This window comes from Anopheles merus, chromosome 2L (assembly GCF_017562075.2).
Source record: "Anopheles merus strain MAF chromosome 2L, AmerM5.1, whole genome shotgun sequence".
NCBI classification, from domain to species: domain Eukaryota; kingdom Metazoa; phylum Arthropoda; class Insecta; order Diptera; family Culicidae; genus Anopheles; species Anopheles merus.
Genome location: NC_054083.1, coordinates 27,701,006 through 27,729,005, shown reverse-complemented (window position 1 = coordinate 27,729,005; position 28,000 = coordinate 27,701,006). Strand labels below are relative to the sequence as shown.

The following is a 28,000-nucleotide window of genomic DNA, read 5'->3' as shown; positions in this document are numbered from 1 at the left end:
AGGTAAAGAAAGTGGACCCAAAAAAAAGCACAATCTTTCTTTCTTTGTGTCCGCAAAGCACAATCCTCTGCAAGCAAAAATGTTGATTTTTATTGAAAGAAGAAGAAAAAACCTTCCCAAAACTAGCCTCATTCACTGCAGCTTTACTGCCATAGTATCTTCGCTAACCGTAGGAAATTTGTTGCATCGTGTGGATACCGTTTCGACGACGATATTTCGGATTCTGGAGCTGCTGCTGCTGCCGACCGGACGAACCGCTCTGCTTCACGTCGTACATGTTTTGGTGCTTGTTGATTGAGTTACGCAGCTTGCCGTGCAGCCAGGCCGCAAATGCTTCCTCGTTCGATTGCGCCTTCTGCCGCTGCTCGGCCGTACGGCGCTGCTGCCGCTCGCGGACCCGCTGGCGCCGTGCCTCCTGCCGTCGCTTCTTCTCCTCCAGCTCCTCCCGCGACAGCCCGTACTCGGAGCGGAAGCCGTTGTAGTACGGCAGCTTCTCACCGGCCGACTTCTTGTGCCGGCAGCACTTCCGCCGGCAGGTCGTCGACCGTTTCGCCCGGTGCGCTTCGAGCGGACGCTCACCGTCGGAAGATGAGTCATCGCCGGCATCATCACCACCTCCATTGCTGCCCGTCCGACGGTGCTCATCCTCCGCTTCGTCATCATCTTCGTACTGTACCACGTTCCCGTCCTCCTCGCCCGGGTTTGTCTCCTCGGCCTGGGAATCGCCGGAAACGGAGCGCGAGTCCGCCTCGCTCCGGTACGTCTTGAGCGGGCTGCTGCTAATGTCCTCGCTACTCTCCGGGTTGTGTATCTCCGTGTCCATGCTCGAACCGTCCGTCGGTTCTTCCTCCTGCTCCTCCTCCGCCTCCTCCTCTACCTGCGGCTCCTCGTGCAGTGTCGCTTCCTCTTCCACTTCGTCGCCCTCCTCGTCCTCCTCCTCCGACACGATCGATTCACCCTCCACACCAGTCTTATGTTTCTCCATACGATCGTCCGCCCCGTCGCCACCGTCCTCGTCGTAGTCTCCCTCGAGCTGTTCCTCCTCTACCACCACCTCCTCTTCCTCCTCCTCCTCTTCCTGTTCGGGTGTCCCGTTTCGGCGATCGTCTAGGTGCAGCTCCTCGATGATTGTGTCCGCACCGGAACCATCGGCAACCTCAGCTCCCTCACCATCCCGATGCACATCGGCCACCGTTCTAATGAGGGCGTTCTTTTTATGCCCGGAAGGACCTCCTGCTCCACCACCACCGCCACCGCCGCCACTATCTCCAGCACCTCCAGCGCTAGCAGCACCGTACCCGTCGTCCTCGCTGCTGTAATCGTCCGGTTCGTAGTCGACCAGCTGCTCCCGGAAGGTTACCCGCCGCTCCCCGCTCACATGCTGCCGCGGTGACGGTGGCGTCGGAATGGCGAACGATTCCTGGTTCGCTTGAATGATTTTTTCCTTTATGTTGTACTCGTTGGCGGGCCGAAGAACTGTAGGGAGTGTTGGGAAAAGAAAACAATAATCCATCAATCCATGGGTGATGTGGTATCTTTGCTCCAGCGGGCAGTTAATGTCGATTGATGGCAATGATATTATAATTCAATTGAGTAGTTTCACATGGCAAAAGAGTTGTTTTTCTTCAAGAGAGATCTCTAGATAGTTTTCGGGCTCTGTGGTCGTGGAAAAGGAATCAAACATTCTACTCTGCTGCCTGTTCTGATTATTACGTGGAACATTTCTCCATTTCTGGTCAACTCCCAACCAACCTTGATTGTGTCGTTCAAAGGCCATTCTCATCACAAAACGTGTCACGTTGTTTTGTAACACGAATAGAGAGCACCAATAGCGTGTTTGAATCCCTTTTTTTTAATACATTCATCTATTAGAAATGTTCCGCTAAACACATTCAAAGCTTTACAATTGTTTTGCTTTCAAGATTTTTGCGCCATTCACTGCCAGGGAGACTTATCCGTACAAACTACTCACAATATCCTTCATAATCATCCTCGTCGTCGTCAATCATGACGAAACGGTTAGTTGCGAAGTCACTTCAGTCTTTTCGGCTTTCAATTAATCCTTGTTAGAGAAGCTGGGCTGAAGAAATCTTTTCTTTTGATATCCTTGATTGATTTTATCACATCATTCCACTGAATATTAACGCTTTTCGATTAGCCACACATACACTACACTCAGCACATTTCACACGCTTCACATTCTAATCGCACTCCAAAGTACCTGCGGCTAGTATTGTTAGGACCTTGCTCGCTCCATCGATAGCTGGTTGTCAACTGAACGTAACGGCAAAGAACCTACCCACACCGAGCCCATTCACGCCAGTTGCCATCGGGACCCGAAGACGAAGACGACTCCTTTCTTCGGCCTGCTTGTCCCTCTCACCCTGCAACTTTCGCGCGAATATCCTTGTGCGTTTTCGGGCTCGGGTTTGATTCGGGTTAATGCTGTTCGAACCTTTCGCTAATAATATCCGGCAAAAAACGGTATATTGCCAGCTAATTAGTATGTTAATAACTCCGTAAAGAAAATGGTTGCACGAAGTGGTAAGAACAAAAAAAAAACAATTAAATTTTTATGACACTTACATTAACGGTCCTAACCGAATCGTTAGCGTGCCCCGCCAGGGGTTAAGTGAGATGCATACTGAAACAATTCATTGCACCCTCACGCACACATACAAACAGCGACACACACCCCCTTCGAAACTATTGATCAAGCGGAAGTGAAGCGTTCGATTTGCCATGGCGGAGGGACGCGAGACCTACCCTCCTGCCTACCCGCTCCGCCCACGCGGTCTGTTGCCCTGGGTACCAACAACCAGACCTGCGGGCACAATAATGGCTTTCGATAATAAAATAAACTAAACTAAGCCCCCAACGACAGCGCTATCGGGCGAGGCGGTTACCCTGCTTGGCGATTAGCTGTTGGTTTAGTGGTTGCTTTAAGGATGCCGGTGGTAGTGCGATGCAGAAACGCAGATTGATTTATGTGTCGTTTGACGAGCGGTGGTGGTGTTTTTTTTTGTGTGGTTTTGCAGCGATGCAGGAGTAGATGATGTACTAGCGATGTACACTAACCCCCGTCCTCTCGAGCTGTTTCGGAGGAGGAGGAGGTGATGTGGCCAATCAGCAGACAGCTTAGGAAGGCTCGGCACTGGCTGGGCCGGCAAATGGAATGCGTTTCTATGGAGAAAGGATGGCGTTGTAGCTTTGGTTACGGTGAAAGTGAATTCAATTCAATTAATGTCTATTGGCTTTGATTCTTCATTGCCAAATTAGATCCATTTTTGGTCGACTACTATTTCACTAACTTTCCGTGGTAAAGCGTGCATCTTCTTCTTATAGTAGCGTAACAACCCATAATCGGTCTATGCCTGGGCCTACTTAGCCTCGAATGAGCTTGTTGGTGGGTGTTGTACTCATAGTAGAATAGTCCTTGAACCCATGACGTGCATTTTCTTAAGTTGTGCGAGTTGACAACTGTAATACGGGACCGGCAATATTGTTTAAAGACATGGTCGTAAGATGACTGTGTTGAAAATGGATTTAGGACAGTATATGATTTTGTTGTTAGTAGTCCTGTATGACTTCCCTCTAGGTCTTTTGGTTTGTTCTTCATACTTGTGATGGGTAAACTAAAGTTTTGATTATTTATTTATTTATTTATTTCATATATATAAACCGACGGATCATCATGTCTAATCGGCAACCTTATAATTAAATTAAGGAGCATATAAATAAACATCTAGTTATAAGCAAACATTACATGTGACGTAGACGCAATTTCTCCTTGAACGTGGAAGTAGACATACTAAAATCGAACAAATCTAACACTTCATTGAACTCGAGGGACATACGTATAATAGGGTGTCCCTGGCTATGGTTGTTGCGGGTACGCGGAACACGGAGATGGAAATTGGATCTAAGAATCCGACAGGGAGCGAACAAATTGATGCTGGCTAGTAATGCCGGGGAATCGATCTCTCCGTTAAGGAGCCGAAATATGAAAAGGCATTGGGCGTTTTTACGTCGAGAGCAGAGTGGTTCAAGTCCGAGAAGCAGACACCGCTGATGGTAGGTGGGCCGAGCGTGGTGGGATTGCCATGGAAGGAGTCGAACCGCGTACCTGGTGAGTCTCCGTTGAATGGCTTCGAGGCGATTGATGTCACCAACGCCAAGCGGGCACCAGATCGGACAGCAGTACTCCAGGCACGACCTTACGATGGCACAGAAGATCGACTTGACGCACATGGGATCGGTAAACTCGCTACAGGTCCGCGTAATTAAACCAAGTAGCTGATTTCCCTTCGCAACAACGCTATCAATGTGAGGGCGAAATGACATCTTCTGATCGAGTAGCACCCCCAGATCACGGATACATGTCGTGCGAGCCAAAGCCGTGTTGAGCATAGTGTATGTAAACGTGATGGGGTGACGGGCTCTGCTGAATGATATACACTGGCATTTATCAGCACACACTTGGAGAGCGTTTCTGCTGCACCAGCTATCCAGATTCTCAAGGATCGTTTGAAGGCGTACACAGTCACTGTCGTTTCTAACTGGAGCGAATATTTTTACATCGTCGGCGTACATTAGGTGTTGGCCTGGCGGTAAAACGAAAGATAGATCATTAATATAGATGAGGAAGAGTAGCGGTCCCAAATTACTCCCTTGAGGCACACCGGAGGAGCTGGTGAAAGAGTGAGAACGATGAGATCCTATACTTATGTAGTACGAACGACCAGTTAAATATGAACGCAGCCAGGTGATGTGCCAGTCGAGGAAACCGAGTTTTTTTAGCTTCGAAAGTAGAATATCATGAGAAATACTATCGAACGCAGCCCTGAAGTCGATATATACTGCATCAACTTGAGTACCACGATCCATGTTGTCGAAGCAGTAGCCAACAAATTCAGCAAGATTTGTGGTGGAAGATCTCCTTGGGAGAAATCCATGCTGACTAGGGCTCATATAGTTTTGAACTGCTGTGAGTAGCGGATTGTATAGAATGAGCTCAAACACCTTTGCACAAGCGCATAGGGATACAATGCCACGATAATTACTAGCATGAAGTCGACTGCCTTTTTTATGGATAGGAATCATTCGCGCGTGTTTCCAGGACTCAGGATACGTGCCACGCATAAGGGAATCATTAAATATTTTGGCAAGAATGGGTGCGAGTGATTGACGGCAGTGCTTCAATATGTATGCGGGAATATTGTCAGGTCCAGATGATGTAGATGGTTTTATATCGTTGAGTGTGCGCGCAATTAATGCTTCGTCAATTGTGGGTATAATAAAATCGATAGCATCCGATGGAGTATTGCGGGTGGCCTCTGCTAGTGTGTTAGGATTGTGAACAGGAAGGGTGAATGCATCAGCGAAACGATTGGCGAGAGTGTTGCAAATATCGGATGTATCGATACTAGTTTGGCCATTGTAGCTCATTGACGGAGGGATACTTCTTATATTGCGCCGTTTGTTCCAGAAGCTCCAGAACCGTGTCGGCTTAGAAAATAGCTGCCTTTCAGTACGACGAATGAAGGAGCGGTAGAGCACACGATTATGTCGACGATAATTGTTCAGTGCATCGAAAAAAATTCTCCTATGCAGCGATGATCTCGTTCTACTGTAATCCGCGTAGGCTTTTGATTTTATTTTTTTCAACCGTCTTAAAGATGCATTAGACCAATCGGGGCCAGGCTTTCGTTGAGCAACAGGAACGCAGGAATTAATCGCTGAGCGCATAAAAACGCTAAAGCAATCGGTGGCTTCGTCGATAGTGGAAAAGTTGGAGCAGTCAAAATTACGGTCAAACGACACAATAAGGGCATTCATACGTTCCACATTCGTTTTGAAGAAATTTCTATTGACTGTACTGCGAGTGTGACTGTTGGTGGTGTGGGATAGTTGTACGGGATAATAAATCATCATATCCAATGAAGGATGATGAAAGTCCTCACTGAGAAGTGGAATACTACAGTGTGTTACGTATGGGAGGAAGTTCTCTAGAGCCGAAGTACCATTCACAGAGTGCAGAGGTGTGATTGAGTCGCACAAAATATTGGTTGCGGCAAGGTTTGCGAAGACCAGATCCAATTGACGCCCAGATTGATTTCCAATACCACTCAACTGAAATAATCCGGTACTATGCAACCCATCAACGAAATCGGTATTAGTCACGGAATTGCATAAAGGTGCATAATGCATGACAGAATAACATGGAGAGCAATCGGTGGCTTCTGATGTATTAGTCAGCTCCCATCTGATATCAGGTTTATTGAAATCTCCGAAGACGTATAATAAATCGCTCTCTTTAATGCGGCTTGAAATTTCACGTACACTATCATGTAAAGCGTTCATCACTGCGGGGTCATTCGCATGACTAGGCGGAATGTAAACAACGCCGATGTAAACAGAGACACCTGGCAGCAATGTTTTGATCCAAAGTTGTTCCAGTATGGTATTAGGCGATGCGATTTCACATGTCGGTATTGAAGAGGAACTTGCAATTAAAACACCCCCACCGCGTGAGAGGGCACTGTTGGAAAGATTCCTATCGCACCTGTAGATATGATAATGATCGTCAGTGAGGAGCGAAGAAGGTATGGACTGAGTAAGCCAAGTCTCGGTAAGAATGATAAAATCATATTCTGATTCTGATAGCGCCAGGCGAAGATTTGTAGTTTTCGTTCGTAGACCACGTACATTTTGGTAGTAGATAGAGAGACTGGGATGAGCTGAACGAGGTGCATCGCCGGATGCTGTGCAAGATTGCTATTCATCCGACGGGCCAGCGTCAGCAGATTCATCAGTCCGTTTAGCGTTTCGCTTCGGTCGTTTTTTAGGAGCGGCTAAGCATTCGGGAGGTGACCTAGTAGGTGTGGTGGTAACAAGCATTCGCTCATTAAGGTCAAGATGTGGTTCGTTTGTAAACAAAGCTGCGTCTGTAGTGGTCATGGCAGGTGAGGAAATCGTAACGGGCTGTGCGAGCGTATCTGTTGTAGTAGTTGGCATCGCGGCAATTATGAAATCGTCTCCGGAATCGGAATCGAATGTGGAATCGGAGTCGGCTCCAGAATCGGTTCCGGAATTGGCACCGGAATCGGAATCAGTTCCGGAATCGAAATCGGCTCCCGAATCGGAATTGGCTCCGAAATTGCAATCGGCTTCGAAATCGGAATCGGTTTCGGAATCTTCATAAGAATAGACGTTTGGATCCAATGATGCTACTTATTGATAACAGCAAAGAATCACAATTTACTATTATTAATGATCCATTCTCATGGGGATTCCCGGACTGATTTTCTTCCTGAATCTTCTTATTACAATTCAAGAACTGATTCTCATTCTGGAGCTAATTCGAATTCTAGAGTCAATTCTGAATCCGTTACCGGAGCAAATTGCGATTCCGAGGTCCATTCCGATTCCGGAGCCGATTCTGATCACCACTACTTCATATATCCTTTTACCCTCGTTTTATAGTGATTGGGATGATTGGTGCTGTCTGTTGTGTTGCTTCATTCAATTTTTCATCCTATAAAAAGACAACTTTAATGAAGGTACTTTTACCTTATCTTAATCTCCAACGATAAGAACAAAGAAACGCGTTTCACACCCATAATCGTGCGAGAACGATTTATGATATTTTTAAATAACACCTACACACATCCTTTCGTATGCAAATGAGCCAAGCTTTGCTAATGAACTGGTAACAGCGTTCCGTTGCGGTTATTTAACCACCAAACAAACTAACCAACCGACAAAACTATTTTCCCCGCACCACCCACAACCCGCTGGTAACATCCATATCCAGCCTCTTTCTCTCGCTAGGGTAAGTTAATTAAACTTTGCTCTATCGTATCCCGGGCATCGGAAAAATAAACCGTTTCCATTTCCCTCACATTTTCCCACGCGAACGGAAACATTATCCGCCACACTTTCACCACCATCCCCTTTCTCTCTGTCAGGGCAGGATGGCTACAGGAGAAAATGGTCTTGGCCAGCACCAGAGCAGGGAAGTTTAGTGCCAGCCACGTGTCGGTCGCCAAAATTCCACTCGCAACACACACACACACACACACATGGTTGACACATGTCAGCGGACAAATGGCGGAACGCCAACGGTAGTAGCACGTAGGCACGCCAAGCTTGAAACCGGAAGCTCACCACAATGCCATCAATCTTGATAATGTCCTAAACTTCCAGCCATTCCAGCCCGAAGGAGAAGGGAGCTGGTTCCGTATTTCAAGCAGTATGGCAGAAGACCCCCATAATTAAAGCGTTCCGCGTGGCGAGAGGTGAGGGCCAAATAGTAGCAAACAAAAAAATGGAAACGAAAGGGAAAAGCGTTCAGCCCACGTGCTACCGGACCGTTAAAGCACACTTCGTTGACGTTGAAATATTAACTGAAAGCGCGCGGTGGTACCGGACTGGGCGGACCCACGACCGCGGCCTGGCAAGGACTCAATACTATCCGCGAAGGAACCAGGTGTTATTGTGGGTGGTTGGTGGATTTGATTGTACCGAACAATTTGAATTATTTTTCAACAATGCCTTCGTGGCTTGCGCCTTTAATGTCGTTAAATAGCGATGGAGAGCCTTTGTGTTTTTTCTTCCAATCAATACTACCTAGCATGAGCCATTTACATCAATCAACATTATGTGGTGACATTTCTGTTTTGGAAATGCTTGAGATTTGGCTAATGTTTGTTGATTAAGAAATTGGATTGTACAACAAACAAAAAAGTAATGTTGCAGCAAGAACAGCTTTTACAAAGCGACAACGGTTGTTGTGCCAAAGAAGAAGAAGAAGAAGAAGCAGAAGAAGAAGTTGAAGTAGGGATCAGCAATACTGCAGCCAAATATCCCAACAAGAACAAAAAAGGCATTCAAATCGGTTCAAAATAGTTCCTAAATAGAACCAGAATGTCAAAGCAAAATCACTTCTCCAACTCTCTGAAGTTCTCCAACCAACGATCACTTAAACGCAATATGCCCTATTGCTTTCTCGGTGAAAGGATTCATTCCACACCGGAGTCGTTAGAGCACATGTTCATAAGTTTAAGCCGGGAGTTCAGTGTGCCACGAGCTGTCGCACAGGTTGGAAAAGTAATTACCATAATATGGTAATAAATACTGTCCGACCTTTTTCTCCTACGTGGACGAGAGCGCACACTTCGATGTCGGTGATTCCTTTCCCTTACTACTAACATTCGCAACCGACCCCGACTGCTACTGTTTTCAAACAAACAACAAAACCGACTACACTAAGGTCCTACGTGTAGTTGGGCAAAAAGGAGAAAAGGAAACGAATAGACCAGCGGTTTCGCAATAGGCAGTGTAGTGTGCCTGGGTAATGGAGTTAAGTTGTAAGAACCGCCACAACGCTTGTCATTACAGCTGTACCGCTGTACACTCGCTTCAACAATTCCATCGATTTATGTCCCCCTTATAGAGGAATCTGCTTTACATACGTACATTACATGTTCTCGTTCTACGCCAACTCACGAGCACCTTAGTGGTCTCCAGTGTCAATGACCTTATTTTCGCTTTCTTCCGTTTTCGAGTCATATCTCATTAGAATTCGCAAATGTTGCTTTCGATTCGTTCGTCACTATTGACGTCACCGATGGTGGTCCTCCGGGGTACTACTTTCAATATCCTTAAGCAGACTTTGCGATAGCAACTTTCCACGTGTTGTTGTGGTGTTACTTTCGTCGTCTCCAATCCACAAGGACGCGGTCGATCTATGTTTGTCGTTGAAGGGCAAACTAGCGCTAGAATAAAAATAGTATAATTAGTAAGAGCAGTTTGGCTCACGGATCGCTGCTGCCGCTTGTACCCCTTTGTGGTCCAACACTATAGTCCACACCTTTTTTTACACCACGCTTGCTTCGATTGGTTAATTACACAACTCGTAAAGCAATTTTACGCCCTTTCACCTACTGCAGGTAATTCCCAGGATCGGCCTGGTATAATCAACGTTCGTGCAAGTTTCGATGGCTACTGTGACGACACGCTTAATTGGAAGTGGTCGTGACACGCCGTGCAAGCATCAAGAGCCATTCGTTAGTAGATAGTGATCGGAAGACATTTGAACTGAGTTAGAATCAAGAAGAACATGCAGCAATACAATCCAGATCAAGCCGTCATATTGATTTAATTGTTTTTTTTTTGTTATTAATTAATTCGCTATTTCTTTCGTTAAAAGCGCAACATTGGGTGCGCACCAGAGGAAGTAAAAACACAAACACACACACACACACAATCCTTTATATGCTTCTTTACTATAGAGCACTGTTTGTACTCTAAAGGGGTATTTTTCATCTGCCTCTCTTTTTTGTTTATTTCTTGTTTTCATCAATAATTTCCATACAATCTATCCGCGGTACCTTTGTATCGTCTTGTTTTGTTTTTTTTTTTTGTTAGAAGCATTTTGCATATTTTGTAGCTCTCCTGGTATTGTTTGATCCACAACAATCCATACTCCACCACGTACACACGTACACACCCAGATTGACTGTGTGCGGGGTAGGAGAAAGGATCTTCCCGTGATGGAGATGGTGGTGGTGGTGGTGGTGTAGAGAAAGAACATGGGCTTTTCTCATCACGACACACTCGTCTTCATAGCATCATAGCCCTCCCCGCCCTGCCGTCTTCAGTAGTTATGGTACTCTCTCCTGGGAGCTTCTTGTACAGCTGTGTACCCCCGCGTGAGGCATCATCTGTATCCTTTTTTGTAAACTACGTCCGATTTTAAATTCCCTTCAGCTTGGTTTTAATTTTTCTCTAAATCATTTTAACTAAGCGGTTTCCCCTATCCGCCTTCTCTCTACTTCTCTATAATGGGCCTAGGAGTATTTAGAGTATATTTTTGCCTCTTCCATTTCACTTGTTTTTCAGCTTTCACTCATACGTTTAAGCCTTCTTCTTCGTGGTGTGTCCAGCCTCGCTACCACATACACACCCTTCTATTGATGTTTGATCCCTCCGATAACTTCTTCTTTTGACATACCGCCACCAAATAAGCCATTCTTTCATGCTGAGTTTAAGTGGCGAGATATTTTTTTTTCTTCTTTCCTTTGCTGCTTTGTTCAGCCCATTTGCTCCTGATAGATAATAGAAATTTCATATGGTGTCACAGTTATGATGCTTAAAATATACGAAGAAAAAAAACCAATGCACTGCAAGCCACCGGGATCAAAACTACACCGGGATCAAAACTATCACAAATGGGTAAGTAATTCGCACCAAACGCAATCCGGTAGTGGTTGTTAGTAGTATAACTGACGCAACAGAACAATAGATTTAAACCCAAATTTTGCCATACGATACGCGTGCATGTACACATGTACAAGAAGTTCACAGAGGCAGCCCAAACAAATGGACGACGACAGAGGTTGATGCGTATGTATTGCGAGTGGATGAAGGGAACGATTTCCCTATATCACCTGTCACTGCGGTGGATACAATTGTTTCCTCTACTTTACAAACCATGTAACACCGAACAATAAAACGTTTTTGGAGCTGTTTGCAAATGTGCTAAAGTTGCTACTGGAGAGACATGGGGTTGTTGCTTCCCTTTCTACGTACGTTTCCGTGTGGTTTGTATTTTCGTTCCGGGTTCGGCTGGCATTAGTTACTTTCTCTCTTGGTCTCACTCTGACTCTCTTTCTCTCTCGTTCTCGCTCTCGCTTCCCCTTCTACTCATATCTGTCTATATAATGGTGGCAACAAACGCACTTTCAACGTCCCTTTTTGACGCATCCTAAACTGGCGTTACACTCACCTACAGATGTACACGCCGCCCTCAGGTTTATCGCGCCTGGAATCGCCAATGCATATTCACGTTGGGCACGCTTATCATCGCTTCCTGTTTCCACTAATTAGCAGCAAATCCTGTTCGTAATTACATGTATATATATATAGGCTATATATTATGTTATTCACATCGATTTTGTGATTTTTTTTCTCTTCTTAAACTTTTTCGATACACACCCGACGATCCGTTCAGGCTAATTATTCGTTTACAGCACACACACACACACCACACACAGTGCTACACACCACCATTCATGCCTATCCCTTGCTGTTACTTCGGGTGCGGCAACATATATTGAACGGCGGCGAAATGTGGCATAGCACAACAAGAAGTACATTATCATTGATGCGAAAATCCCAATTGTAGTGAAGAGGGGAATACGTGCTCTGTTAGTAGTTTCTTGCGCCTCTACCATATGGGTGCACATCTGACCGTTAAAATAGCGTCACATTTTTCTCATTTTCTTATTTTTCTGTTGTCTGCTCATGCATTCATACACCTTTCGTTCTATTCTTCAGATATACTGCTGTTATCCTTAGCGAGGCTGTACTCATAATTTTGCTTTGCTTTATTCTCCTTGTCTTCCATTCCTTGTTTTTTTGTTCGCGTTGAACTGTCGGTTTTCCATATTTTAAAAACAACTTTCTCTCTTTTTTGTATTTATTTCCCTCGGCTCTTCATCTCTCCTATATCATTTCTGTCATTACTCTCTATCTCTCTCTCTCTCTCTATTTTTCTACCCTCTTTTCTTTCTCGTTTCTCTCCCTATTCTATTTTTTATATTCGCTTCTTTCTTTCTTTCTCTCTCTTTTCTTCTTTTTCTCTCTTTTCTCCTTGTTCTCTCTCTTTCCTCCTTTTTCTCTCTCTTTTCTCCTTTTTCTCGCTCTTTTCTCCTTTTTCTCGCTCTTTTCTCCTCATTCTCTCTCTTTACTCCTATTTCTCTTTTATCTCTCTTTTCTCCTCTTTCTCACTCTTTTTTCTCTCTCTTTATCGTTCTCTTTTCTCTTTTCTCTATCGCTCTCTTTTCTCTTCCTTCTAAGAGACCTCTTTTCTCTTCTTTCGAATACTCGCTTTTCTCCTCTTATTTTTCTCTTTCTTTTATCTATCTTCGTTCTTTCCTTTAATGGACTCGGTTTACAGTGATACACTCGCACCGGATTATAATTTGTCTTTGACCCTTCCACTACACATCCCAATCCTGCTGTCATCCTACGCACCGCTCACTTTTTGTTAATGCAATTAATTCAATCGCTTTTGGTGTGTGTGTGGTGTGATGGCCCATGACTGTTACATTGCTACTTCTCTTGGATTATTATTTATAAAGTTATGAGTTATATTTCTGTTATGCAATTGCATACTGCCGCTACTACTATTACTTTCTTTTCTGTTTCTGACTTGTGTACTTTCACTGTTGTTCGGCATTGTTTTGCCTACTGTTCTTTCTTGCGCTTCAAACATGTTTGCCTATATTTGCCTAATTCGTTTAACATTCTGGTTAAAGATGAAGGTTGCCGGCGTTAGACAGTTTACTTTTATCGTTTTAATGTTGTTGATGTATTTTAACCTTTTATCCTTTTGTGTCCCATGTCTTCTTTGTGGGCGTTGCCCCCGTTTCTGTTTCTTGTTTTTGCTTGATTTATGCTTACCTCTAAAGGGAAGTTCTTTAAAGTGGTGAAAACCGTACACATATATAGCCACAAACACACGCAGCACGCACACGCATACAGCAATACAACCACGGTGGTTTCCATCATCCCTCCCAGTATAATATGCAGTGCTCTCCTCCGTTTCACAATCCGGGAACGTGGTTCGATGCTTGATTTCGTCGTTTTCGAGGGTGTGAGACACATTCCGACACACCGCCTTTTCACCCATTCAACTGCGCTGGATGACTATATACGTATATGTGTGTTTTATATCCGAAAAAAACTGTACGATTAAATCTTCGGAACGATTTGTTTTAAAATCATCATTTTAACAACGCGTCCAGAAAATTACATTCGCCACCATCACACCGCCATCGAAACATGCGCACAAGAAAAGGTACATGATTATTTGCAACATGTGCTCCCCATCATTCTTTCGTGGTTTTATCACTTCATGAACGGAATCATTCGGTGATAGACATCCCAGCGCAGTATGTCTATTAGCAGCTGCGTATACATACATACACGCTAACACGCTCGCTGGAACACTAAATGAACGCTCGGCTTTGTTTATGCATTTTTCATATTTTTTCTTGTTTTATATTTCCTTCTCGACTCTTCCGGTTTCGATTTTGACGACTTTTGTTTTAAATATAATTAATCCAAAAACTTAGCTGGTATTATTTTGTTTCCTTCATAATTAAATCCATTCCTAGCGATCTTGCTTTTATTGGCCTTTACACACGCCCGCACACTTTCACAGTTACGACGCCTCATTACTGTTTTGTCGGCTATTGTTATGCTGCTTTTGACTGGTGTTCATTACGACGCGGGCGGAAATAAACTCGCCTCTCGATTAGAAAGACCTAGTATTGTACCTTCTACCCTAAGGATTTTGCACGGGCGCACGAACATGTGTCGTTCAAATGTAACGTTTTAATAACAAGCAAATGATTTAATCAAGTCACACTTGCTGCTACTGCTTACTACTGCTTTACGTCTGTGTCAGCGCGCACTTTACATCTCACTCGCTTCATATTATTTCTTCTTGGGAGTTTTGAGGTTTTCCTCGTCCACCAAGCTTGCCTCTAAAAGAAAACAATATGCATGTCCCTGCGATTCAAAATCTTTACGCGAGATTACGGATCTACATTTTGCTTTAACATTCTGTGATTGCAATACTGCAATCATCTGGTTTGTTTACTATACTCGATGTCCCTACTCTACACGCACAAGAAGGATCGTTTATAACGCTCAAGTCTAATCTTTCGAAACATTAATTTTCGACCATCGTCCTGAGTGTAATCCCATTGGTACGTGTGTGTGTGTGTTTGGGAACAGGGAATCGGGGCTGCATACCCTATGTACTGAAATTGTATTGATTCATCTCACATAAATCGTTTGATTTCTGTTCATGCTAAATAACAGATATCGAGAGGGACAGTGAGCGATCAACAGCAAAGCGTTTTGCACCAGACACTGAGATGAAAACTAGCAGTAGCAGTGAGCCTCGTTTAACTACAGATTTTAAGCACCACACGCTTCAGTGGTTATGCTCGAAATTAATACCAAAAAAAAAAAAACTATGCATACTAAATACAATTTATAAAGAATGAAAAATGAAAATCTTAGAAAATTTAAGGTAAAAAACAAATTAATTATGGATATTGGGCGCCGCAATCAACCTTTTTTAAAGTACTGTTCAGGAAGTTTCCAATTCCAAAATGATCTCCTAATCTCTTGACGTAGAGTGGTACTGGAGCGGTTGGATAATGCAGCGCTTCGAGCAAATCGCTCTTCTTCTATATCTCTGCTCTCAATGCCCCGTCATCCCTTAGCCCCCAGCCAGTAGCGCGTAAACGTGATAAGTGGTACATCGAAGCTTCTAAACTTCACACCAGGAAGGAAACAACTCTGACGCTCCTCCTCCGGGGCGTTGGTGTTCATCATTTAACAAAAGTGAGATTTGATACCCTCGAATCGACGACTATTTCCAAATCATTAAAACCGATTTGTACGAAACCAGATAAAGCCAGCTGGGAATAGTGTGTGACCTCTACAGTGTAGTTATTTTGTTTTGTTTTGTTTTGTTTGTTTTTCTTCTAACACCGCTTCTCTTCTCCGGACTGATGGACGGCATTGTTTATCCGTCGCACGCACCAATGCTGCCAAGTAGCACGTTCATGTTCGCTATACACACATCCTTTGCCAGGCGCGCGTCGCATTCGATAGCAAAATGAAAAAAAGAGAGGCCTATCCGTCAGTTAGGGAAGCGGGTTCTGTTAACTCATCTTAAGTTTGTTTGTTTTCAGCGTTTTGCGCTACACAGACGACATGGGGTCTGTCTGTTCTTTCTTTCTCTCTACCGTCTGTTTAGTTGATGCTTAGTTACATTCATGGTGCAAGCGATTTTGTAGATATGCAACATATGGACACTGTTTCTAGTGCATTTAGGTTTTCGCTGCTCCCACCTATACCCACACCGCTGCACCTCCGAGGTCAGTGCGATTTTTCTCGTTTACATAGAAGAATATCGCATTTCATCTGCGGATGAACGGGGCAGCGCGCGCGTGCCGCTTTTTTTCCACTATTTCTAACACAAATAAATTTAACTTATCGATGAACGATGCACGTTGCACGTATTGGCAGAAGCTGGAAAGCACAACCAGCCACCACCACCAGCCGGTACTTCCTTATACGAACGACTGTAGATGGACGAATCCCGTTCGTCCGCACTTCACTTTATAGTATCGACCAGTGCAACACACGAGAATAATCGGAGGATGAGACTGTACCGACAATGTTGCATTGGGTATAGAATTCGTATCGGTGACTGCGTATTGTTCGTCCTCTGTTGCCAGCACAAGGAAGCCAAACAAAGCGGACGACAATGTAAAGGCATCACCACGGAGGAAGTGTGCATAGTTGCCAGACGATGGTTGTTTCGCAATATTGATCAGCAGGTGTGTTCCTTCGTTCATCGTTCTGCTCTATATGGTCAGCTTATGCTGATTGTGTTGTTGTTTGTCGTTGAAAATGCACAATTTGACAGGGAAATCGGTTCGCCCCTATCGCCGAATACTGAACCAGTATTCCTGCATTCGTATATAAAGCCGACCGGATAGGTATGCTGCTGCTATTCGCTTTTGCTCGAGAATAATCCTATGCAATAGTCGCATCATCCAACTTTAGCGGCTGCACACACAACACCTTCTTCCACCATCATAGGATCGATCGTGTACGATCCATGTTTCGCATACTTTTGGGGGGGGTGGTGGTTTACTTTCTTCATATCTCGACGCAATATGTTCGCCACTTTACTGCCATTGTCACTCCGTAGTGATGGGAGGCTTAACTTCAGCCACATTCATCGAAACGCCGTGAAGATCTTTACTGTCTTTGCTCTATGCTTCACTACTGAGCTGCTGTTGGTTTTAGAAGTATGCAAATCATCGTTGAACGTACATTATTATTAAACCGGTGCACAATATTTATCCATAGAACCCCCATTCGTTTCATGTTTTGCACTGTACAATTTCGTTCTTTACCAGTCTGTTACGGTAGTACGGGGGGTTTTTTGTTGGTTTGTTTTTGTCACATTTGCTGCCAGCGCGTTCTGGGCTTCCGAGATACGTTCTCACAGTATTTGGAGATTGTGGTATAGGGGAGGAAGATGATGTTGTCTTTTGCTGGTTCCTCTCCTGTACGCGTTCGTTAATACGTATTGTGCACGAGAAACATATTTTTGCTATAGATATTGTGCACCTTCTTCTTTTGTTCTTCACTACTTTTACTTGTTCAATCTTCCATCTGCGTTTACGCGCAACATAGCTCTTATCCTCTTTCCTCTTACTGCTCAATCGTTTTTTATGGAACTAGTCAGCTTTCTAAAAGTAACAGTTTATCCGTGGTGATCCGGTTTCCGTGGCATTATTTACCTGGAATTAAAATAAGCATCAATTATTGATTCTGTGATATAACATGGGTAATGAAATGTGTTAAGTGATCGTAATTTTTAGTCTTAGTTTAGGACAATGGAGGAGCCGCTATAATGACGAGCTATACGAGATGTACGGCGACCTCACTGTCGTACAGCGTATCAAGCTCGCCAGTCTCCGGTGGGCCTTCCATGTTGTACGCATGGAAACGGACGACCCAGCCCGTAAAGTCTTTTTAGGCCGTCCACAAGGACAGAGGAGGCGTGGTGGGTCCAAATTGAGGTGGCAAGATGGCGTGGAGGCGTCCGCCATTAAGACCGGGATAACGGACTGGCAGACGAAGGCGCGAGACCGTGAGCGGTTTCGGACACTCCTGAGGCAGACCAAGACCGCAAAGCGGTTGTAGCGCCGGATAAGTAAGTAATTTTTAGTCTAACTTACTAGTAGAGATTGTAATACATTAATAATTTCGATTTATATTACTTTTCGTACGTGATTGTTTCTTGTCATTATAATACAATTGTTTTCTTGGGCCTTGCACGACAAATTGAACAATTGTTCCAAACCATTTGGCTTAAATTCAATCAAACAATATAGAAAATTCGATTCAGACTAAACAACGGTTACGCGAATCCTGAACAAAACAATTGCAAAACAGGCGAAAGTAAGACTTTTATATGTATTGCTTACCTGCCGCCACTTCTATGACCGCTGGTTGCTGCTGATCCTGGCTGACCGGGGCAGTCGAGGTTAGTTGATTCGACTGCTGCTGGCCACCTGCATTAGCATTGTTGCCGGACGCGTTCTGCTGCTGTCCGCCCGATCGGTTATGCGACATGCCGTTGCCACCGTTCAACTGATTGTTGCGGTTTCCGCTGCGGCCCCGGTAGTTGTTACCACCGCGATAGTTGTTTCCTCCACGATGGTAGTTGATGCCACGGTGGAAGTAACCACCTCGTCGGTTGTATCTATTATAAGGGAAACGCACACACACGCACACATTAAAATTATAATGCATTTATCTCGATATTGCTTTTATAAAGGACACTTACCCGCCGCGTCTGGTCGACCCGACGCCGAATGTTTCCGTGTTCAGTTTGCGCTCCTGGCGCCAATCCGTACGCTGCTGCTTTCCCTTCGCGCGCTCGACCGCCTCGCACGAAATGTTGTCGAAAAAGGACTTTGCTTTGTCGTAGCAAATGACATCTTCCTCCTCCTGTTCGTGCTCACCGGCACCAGTTTCGTTGCCTGAATCGTCCTTCTTGTCCAACGTTTCGGTTGTGATCTGCACCACCAGTTTATTTGATAACAATAGTATAGCATCATCATGTCCGCAGCGCGAGGAACGAAACATTATAAATGTAGGAGAAATGATTTATTAAATTTTGGTTGTATAAAACGTCAAAAACAACCCGTTCATCACACATGCACATATCCGAATATGTTGCGCATATTATGCACACTTTATATAGAGATAGGTGCGTGTAGTGAGGAACGAACTACTTTTTCTTGTTATAGGGATTTTGATGAGATGAGAAAGAAGATGGTTGACAGCAAAATTTTGACTACTCTAAATTTTGTGCTAGGTTCTTTTTATAGGGTGTACCATTGCACGATTTTTCTTGTTTAACAAATTATAAAACAAGGAAAACCATGGCCATTCATCAAATCTGTTTATTTTTTTGTCTTTTCATCATGGTCCAATAAATAATATACATGTGATAGCCAAACACAAACGCACTGTAGGTAACCTTCGTCTTTCAATTCATGAATTGTATGATGAACATATTGAATTAATGAATTAATAGTAACAAAAAATGAACAATATTAATATTGCAACATAACATTATGTTTTGGCAAAAAGAAAATAACCAAAAAACAAACAAAGCATAGTGCATAATAGAAACGTTAACAGCTAAGAGGTTTTAATCACTTTCGTTGACAAAAAAAACTAGAACAAATAACATAATAGCATTGGTTAATATATGCTTGAAAAGAATGCAAACAATGAAAACTAATAAAAGCATTATTTAACATAGCATACACATTCGGTGAAAAATGTACGTTGAGACTTTTTGGATAATTACCAAGTAAAAAACTTTGACAAATTTGAATAACATTGTTTGGTAGAGTAAAACAAAATTATTTTTTAACATTTTAAAAAGGGGCATAAAACGGGTTAACCTTTCCGTCCGTTTTGGTAATGTGGTTGTTAAACAATGATTTCCTATTAACGTAAGAAATCGTGATTTTTTTAATTCTCTATTACATTTAAATAGAGTTCACAGTACGCGTTCGATGAACGCAAATGAATTGAATGGAAAACAGTAGATTTAAAGTGAAGCATTTACTTGATTTTAGATACTGATGAACATCCATTCATCAATAAAAGAAAACACACACATTCAAATCAAAAACCTTTAGCAATAACCATCATCTTCAGTCGTGTTGGGTAGTACAATGCCGGCATATCGTGCAAACGGCACACTTAATACGCGTTTGTACAATACCGGCAACACGGATAAGGAAACTGGGAAGGACAATGGAGTGTAGCGTGTGGAGGTAAATAAAAGTAATAACAAATAAAAAAATAAAATACCTGCTCTGGTTTCAACTCTTCGCCCACCTTAAGTTTAGAAAGCTGCGATCGAAGCTCTTCGAATTTGCTATTGGCCTGTTCGAAATCGTAATCGTTTTCGAACTTAAGCAAATTCTTAGCACGTTGGCCTCCACCGGCACCGCCGGCTCCACCCTAAAAGAAACAAGTACATGCCGCTTTAATAAACGTTCCACCACTACCTGAGCTTTCGATCCTTTCCACAGCATGTCGTCATTAGCCCATTGGCCATACCTGCTGCTGCTGTTGCGGCTGGCCAATGTTTCCACGAGGACGGCGCATGATGGCGTTACCACCATTGTTTTGGTTTTGGTGGTTACGATTGTTGTTCCAGCCGCCACGGTTTTGGCCACCACCCTGTTGTTGCCCCTGCTGTTGTCCCTGGTGTTGCTGGTGTTGCTGTCTTGGCTAAAATCGAAAGAACAAAAGAGTTCAAACACACCGGTGTTTAAGTGGAAAGCAGTTGGGATGTACCTTATAATTTTCCTTCATCTGATTGTCGCCACCATGCTGTTGCTGCTGTTTGCCGGAATCGCGTCGCTCTCGCATATTGTTGTTCTGATGATTTCCCCGGTGCTGCTGGTTGTTCTTGTTGCGCTGCATGTTATTGCCACCGTCGCGGTTGTTTTGCTGCTGCATCATCTGCTGCTGTTGCGGCTGTCCATGTTGCTGCTGCTGTTGCTGCTGTTGCTGTTGCTGCTGCTGGTTCGTCTGCACAGCAATGTCCACCGTCGGACTCTTACGCGACAACATGTTGCTCGGAGTTCCCGAACGCGATCCACTTCCTGTGTGGAGAATATAGGACAAAGTTTAATAGTTTTGAACGAATCCAGCATATGCCTATGTTTGTAATGGATAGTAATAACGATAATGCTAAATAATAAACATGAATGGAATATCAGATTAATGTTAAATTGTGTCATAAAACTGTAACTGTACAATGTTAATTGTAACTGAAAGCTGAAAATCAATAGAAAACTTAAGCTAAGCTATCATTTAATGACAAACCTAATAAACAAGCAACAAGCAATAAGAACCAAAACGCGTAGAAACAAAATATATGAAATGAGTTGAACAATGAACATGAAATAGCAGTCAGTGAAGAAGGCGCAGTTGTCTCCGGTATGGTTTCTAATGAATGTAACAGCATCAACAGCAACTTCGGCAGCGGCGGTCAATTATAGTAATTATAGTAATTCCTGGAAAGTTTTCTCATCGCGAATTACAATCGTACAATTTGAAATGAATGAATAGCGACGCTCCCTTGCGACAACAGCACCTTTAGTTGAAACGTAAATTGAATTCAAAGCTCAATTCTAACAAAGGATGAACTGCACAGAAAGAACTGAATGAAAAACTGAATAAAGAAAAATTATGCCTGTATAGTCTAAGTACGGTAGCAGCAAATATACAATAAATGAAACGAAACATTTAAAAACTAACTAATGAAGGGAAGCAAATATTCTTTACATTTCTTCATACTTCACTCCACACATCAGATAGCAACAACAACAACAAAAACTCCTTGCAGATGTTTCGTATGGGAAAATAGTGAATCTAGCACATAATGCAGAAGGAGAAGCAATAACAAGCGCATATGTACACACATGCAAACCAGAAAACGGAAGTATCGTAGCAACAATAACAAAAAACGGGTGGAATATAAACGTTATCGGGTAAACAAAGCGCTATCGCCAGGGCATGATAACAAACGGACTCGTTTCGCAATGTACCAGGCTCTATATGCATGTGTTGTACTTTAAATAAACGCGAGAGCTCAATAATATCACAATATGCTTCGGGAAGGAAAATCTACATGCACATATGACTGAACTGAACTGAAAACATGAAAGCATATTGTGCGTATAGTAGTGTAGAACTGTCTTTTGGCCTATGCTTAAGAAAGTGTGTTTTAAACTAAATAAAGTGTTTTTGTCCCTAGTTTGCACATACGACATGTGATGGTGTGTATGATGCTCATCATATTCTTCCCACCTTGCTGCCGTTGTTGTTGTTGTTGAGCGTTTCGCTTTGAACTGCGTTCCGCAGCAACACCACCAAAAACAGCCGGTACGGCCCCTGTCGATCCACGATCACTAACAACGGCCTGCTCATGCTCAGTGGAAGAGCGAGGAGACGCTCCTGGTACCATTGCCACCGAGCCGGACGTAGCGATTGTTGGAAGAAAAGCGGACGGCGATTGTTTTGGCATCGACCGTGCGTTGGGGGTACCTGTTAATAACCCGGCTGGAAGATCTGTCGCCGCGGTGGATCCTGCTTTCGGGAACATGTCCATCGCCTGTTGCTGCTGAGGCTGCTGTTGCTGCTGTTGAGGCTGCTGTTGCTGCTGCTGTTGCTGCTGTTGCTGTGGGCTCGAGCCATTACCATCCACTGCGCCATCTTCACCACCACCACCATTAACGAATGAACGACCATCACCAACAACAATAAGCTTATTTCCGACCACATTCAAATCATTCGATAGCATACCTCCGAGATTGTTCATTCCACCGAAAGCGTTGTACGGTTGGCCGCCGCCGCCGCCACCGCCACCACCCATCTGCGGTGCATGACCTGGCGGTGGTGGACCACCCATCGGACCGCCGGTGACAGGGGGACCGCCACCCATCGGACCGCCGGGCGGGCCACCGGTCGGTGGGCCACCCATCTGCGGCATCATGAAGCCCTGGGGCGACTGGTAGCTCGGCTGACCGAGCTTGTTCGGCATCGGCATCTGGGGCGGCTGCTGCGGCGGCAGATGCATCTGCATGATGGCCGGATCGTTCGGGACCGGGTTGTTGTTGATCACCCGAATATCCTTGATGTCCGTCCCGCGGAAGAGGATATAGTCGTAACATTGGTTCTGCGGCGCAATCGGGAATTGGGTCTCCCGATCCTCGGTACCATACGACTTCACTGCAAGGTGGTGCGGGGCCACGTGCGGATAACAGACGACATGATCACCCCCGATCCATCGTGAGGGCAGAAAAAAAAGAAATAGAACAATACGGAACATGAATAATTAGTAAATGGGCGCCATTTGCTTTTCCTTCATTGATTTTGTTTTACATTTGCAATAGGTTGTGTACTTGTGCGATACTAGCCGAGTGAGTACTATAATTGATGAGTAAATAGCTAACAGAATAATTAATACATTTTGTAACAATTCATTTATTCTACAGTTAGGTTGGATAGCATCAGTAACACACATGGTATTACAACAATCTCTGCTACACCTCCATTACACTTTTTACTGGGAGGACATTTTGTTTCCTCCATTCCATCTCTGCTATCCTTCGGCCGAATTATTGAGCATTAAAAATAACCCATCGTGGATAAAAGGTGAAGTTTTAGCTATTTTGCTAATTGATAGCAGTAGTTTTTGCTTTAAAAAAAGTATTCCAATAAATCAGCAATGAAGCAAAGCACAAGCACGTGTTTCTCACAGACGATCTTTCGAGAAACAACGAGAAAGGAAAAGGATCATGTTGAGCAGCCGCATTTTTTGTGGAATTCTGTATCCACAATACTTACCTCGAGCAAGGGCGATCGTGCACCGCTCCGGATCAACGGTGAACAACAGTCCCTCGTAGCGGATATCGGCCTTCGATATCAGCGAGATGCAGGAACCAATTTCCGGCATCGGGCAACTCATCCTGAGGCCTTTTCCTGTTCACTTCTACCGCAAAATGCCTGCTTTGCTTCTGCTGCTTTCTTTCCAGCGGTCATAGACCGCCGTCTGTGGCAAGACGACGAAACGTTCCACACCACTTGTGCCTGCTCCTCTCGCCCTCTGCAGCACAACACACACACACACTTGCTTCTCGCTTTCCCGCACACAGTCACTCACGCACACACCGGGTACACGCTTTGGTCGTTTTTGGGGAAGGGACACAGTATCTTTCACACGCTATCACTTAACACAATCCAGCCTCCTGGTGCTCACGGAGAAACAGCAACCAAATAAAACGACGGACTGTCGGCCGGGTCGCGCACTTGGCGTATTCGATCACACACCAGCAAAACGCCACAAACCGCCCGGTCACACCAATGTGCTGTGACGCGCCTGGGAAAGAGAGCTGTAAAAAGAAGTGCAAAAAATGAATTAAAAATCACTTTTAAACAACCATCGAATGAACGTCTTCCGCATGTAAAAGTAAGACGCATTCCCACCCACGAACCACACACACACGCACGCACGCACGCACGCACGCACCACACACATACGCACAGCAAGGTGACTCTTCTGAAATAGGTTAGGGGGAAGAAGATTCGCCAATTACGGACCGGCAAGCAACCGTGGCGTGTATCTCTCCCGTCCGATAGTAGGTTAGCGTGTGAAAAGTACTCGATCGCGGCTTGATTGCTCTACGGAAACTAGACGCGCGATGCGAAGAGGTGGAACCGGCCTATTTCACATGTTCGAACATCATCTGGTGTGACGTGTGGTTTTGCACTTTTCATCCTGCAAAAAAAACAGTTTTTTTTTCTTTTCCTATATGGCGGCTTTCACTTCCGGCGCTTCAGGTTGCAATGGCGACGCGGGGCCATCAGAAAGCAAAGCGTTCGAAATTAATAATGGCAGCATGCGAATGCTTCCGTCCTGCAACAGGATCCACGCCGAGGAAGAGGGAAATGAATTTACATGACGCAAACCTGTAGCATGCCCTAGAAAGGCGACTAGAAGGACTAGAGAGAAGCAAAAAAAAAAGTCCACCACTTGACACGAATACTCACGGCGGCTCACGGTCACCGTGCTCACTGCTTCTTTACAGACCGCTGAAGAATTTAGCAGGATATTCCGATCGACAGATTTGCGGTTTACGCGCTGGAGGATGAAAAGATTCTGCCAACGTACTACTGCTACTCGGTGGTAGGCGGTAGCGCTTTTCGGTAAGGTGTGCGGCGAGACAGCGACAACGCAACGACGACGATGATGATGATGATGATGCTGATGATGAGAGTAATTCAAAGATGGACGACAAACGGAACGAAAAATGAACACGCACACAAACGAGCAGAAAACTAATAAGCGCACTCTTTCTCTTTCTATCTAACGCTATCGACCAACGAACAGGCAGCCAGATGAAACGGGCAGAGCAACCTACCTCCTAAGTGTGTGCGAATGTGTGAGTGTGTGGTGCAAACACACAACCTTTTCTCGCACTGACAGCTGGGAAGGCGAAAATGGAACGGCGCTGACAGCAACCACCAATGAGCGAAAGAGAGAAGAATCGACAAACGAAAAACTAGAAAGAAAAAAACCAAGCAAGAAAGAATACGGTCGGCCGCGATGCTTCGCCATTCACAAGAGTGTCCACTTTCAGCAGCTGGCGTGTGCTTAACTGGCTCGGGAAGGAAAACCGTTCCCAACTGTGCTCTTGCTGGCCACATACCGTTGATTGCGCTTCTTCTTTTCGCCAACCACGCCACCGGGAGAGCCCTTGAAATGCTGCCGTGATTGCCCTTTACGCCGATACACGAACGAGAGACGCAAAAATGAACTGCCCCGTCTCGCATTTGACCCTTCCGGTGGTCCGACAACTGCACTTTGGAAACTGCACCAACACCACTAACGCCATCACCAGCAGTACCACCACCACCACTATACTACTATACGCCGCCGGAGGAGCGAAGAAGAAAACGAAACTCTTTTTCACACCTAACGACGATGCGAAGAACCGCGCAGGGAAAGGGGAAACGAAAGGGCCAACGAGGGTACTGCTTTTACCGTCAATTTGCGTTCGCTTTTGATGGAAAATTTCACATTCCAGCTCTACAGAAAATGCTTCCCCCTACACACAAAGGGACACACACACATGCACGCACGCATCCACCAACACACACACACACATACACACCAATGAAAAAAGCCACCGCACCGGGTCAAAGGGGGCGACCGTGCGGGGGGAATGCCTGTACCGTCGTCGCCAACTTGCCTAACCCTGCCAACCGCCGAAACCCTAACTCCTTGGCGGAAGAAGCGCAAAAAACAACACGCCACGGAGCGCCACCAGGGCCGGACTTTTTGGGGAACCCACAACTCACCACCGCTAACACACCCGGGGACACGCACACACGCCGTGGAGCCGCCTTGCGAAGCGCGAATTTCTACGCGACACACGCCGAAAAGACCGAAGAAAGGAACGCTCGCTGCACTCGCTATTCCGCACACTCACTTCTCTGACGTTGTGTGGAGGAGAAAAAAATCGACAGCGCGCTATAGTGGAACAGACGTCTGTTGGGTGGTCGGGACGGCGGTGCACAAACGACTACGGCGTTCAGGATGCCGTCCGAAAACGGCCAGCGCGACACGATGTGTTTAAGGGGCTAGGTTGGGAGGTGGTACAGTAATTTGCGGCCCATCACTGTGGATCTTCAGCATTGAATGCGTGAATATTTGGAGTTAAATTTGTTTGAAATGATTATCAGTACATATAAGTATCCTTTTTGCTTAATATTACAGTCATATTTATCTATATAATGCTATATTACAAGGAAGAAATGTACGATCTGATTAACACGGTATCCAGCAGAGTACTGAAACCGAACGTATAGATTGAGCTTCTGTCAGCAGCATGCCAAAAAAAACGGGTTTTCGCGAGCTCGCCAACGCTCCAAATCAGTGCGATTATTCCTCGATGGCGATCGTTTTTGAAAGGCGTTGTGAGGGTTTTCGAGGGTTTAACCGTAGCAATAGACGATGCGCAATCTCAGATTGCGCATATATTTATCTGTCAAACGGGTCGGTTTGATATATTTATCTGTCAAAAAAAAATTTATATATCTCGGACATATAATCTTGAAAATTTATGCGCAATCTTGGCGCAATCTGAAATTGTATGGAAATGGCGTTTATAGCTCAGGGTTGGCTACGCGAAATGACATATATTTTGATAAAACGAATATATGCGCAATCTGAGATTGCGCATCGTGTATTAATACGGTAACAGTTCACCCCACGGGATCCATTTCATGTACATGTACATGTATCCCTACCAGCATTAAACGGCTTTGAAGGCATTCAGAAGGCATTTAAGGCCTTAGTCGCCTTAGAAGGCGAATAAAGATTTCAACCGAAACTTTCACGGCTGAAACGGGATCTCTTCGAAATCTTTCAACTTTTTGATTCAACGAGAACAGATAACTTGCCGCCATCTTAGCTTGTTTATATACTGGTTTTGCACCCTCACTAATGTAACTGCCAACTAGAGTAGTGACAACGCTTTTAGTTCCGAACCGAGAAAGCGTGTGTTCAAATCCTAATTTTTATTATCTTTTTTCTGTGTTTATTTCTTTTTAAATTAATATTTTCTTGCTATAATTAGAACAAATCAAATTTATGTGAAGCGAAATTTTAAAAACACCTTTTTAAAAAACATAATAATGACAATGTTTACCCTTCATAATCAGGATGGGAGAAAAATGTATCTCATTTCTCCTTTTACTAGAGTTATCGAAATAAGTTTGATATATTAATACCTTTCAACGGGTTGATCTTTAACAACCGAATAATGCAGACCATATTTAATAAAGTGAAATAGCTCAGAGCTTAACGCAAGAGAACATAACACGTAAATCGTGCTATCGAATCTCACGCACATATCTGGGAACACTACAACAGCGCAGTGCCGAAGACGCTTGTAAGGTTTTCTTTTGACAGTTGCAATTTCAAATTTCAAATTAAAAGCGAAATTTTTCAATGACATATTTCAAAGGCATTTAATTACTGCTAAATGCACTGCTGATCGCCTTCAATTCGCCGGCGATTATAAGGCGAATAGAAGGCATTTAACGGAAATTTGCGGGTAGGGATGTCATATTAGCATCTGCGCTCCGCCGTCTCACTGTCTCATACATGTTTCTCTATCGCATCAGCTGATCCGATGGTAGTCATTTATTTACTGTCTTCATTCGCCTGCGGTCTTTACGCTGGGGGAATCGCGGAAAGCTAGTATTGAACTTTTAACGTTGC

At 44.4% G+C, this 28,000-nt stretch overlaps 1 protein-coding gene and 1 long non-coding RNA gene across 2 annotated transcripts; both read right to left on the bottom strand.

The window, feature by feature from the left end:
• Window positions 1–93: 93 nt before the first annotated feature.
• On the bottom strand, window positions 94–26,308 carry LOC121594658 (neurogenic protein mastermind). The gene is made up of 10 exons (XM_041918157.1): window positions 26,074–26,308; window positions 23,560–24,104; window positions 22,516–22,941; window positions 22,021–22,425; window positions 20,500–20,810; window positions 20,260–20,433; window positions 20,008–20,160; window positions 18,461–18,693; window positions 18,099–18,376; window positions 94–1,476 (listed from the first exon to the last, which is right to left on the bottom strand). The coding sequence occupies exons 2-10, from the start codon at window positions 23,678–23,680 to the stop codon at window positions 164–166; spliced, it is 3,414 nt and encodes a 1,137-aa protein (XP_041774091.1). The 5' UTR covers window positions 23,681–24,104; window positions 26,074–26,308; the 3' UTR covers window positions 94–163.
• On the bottom strand, window positions 7,192–12,607 carry LOC121594659. Its single transcript, XR_006004999.1, has 3 exons — window positions 9,845–12,607; window positions 9,481–9,779; window positions 7,192–7,537 (listed from the first exon to the last, which is right to left on the bottom strand). It is a non-coding gene; the product is annotated as an uncharacterized LOC121594659 (long non-coding RNA).
• Window positions 26,309–28,000: the final 1,692 nt, after the last annotated feature.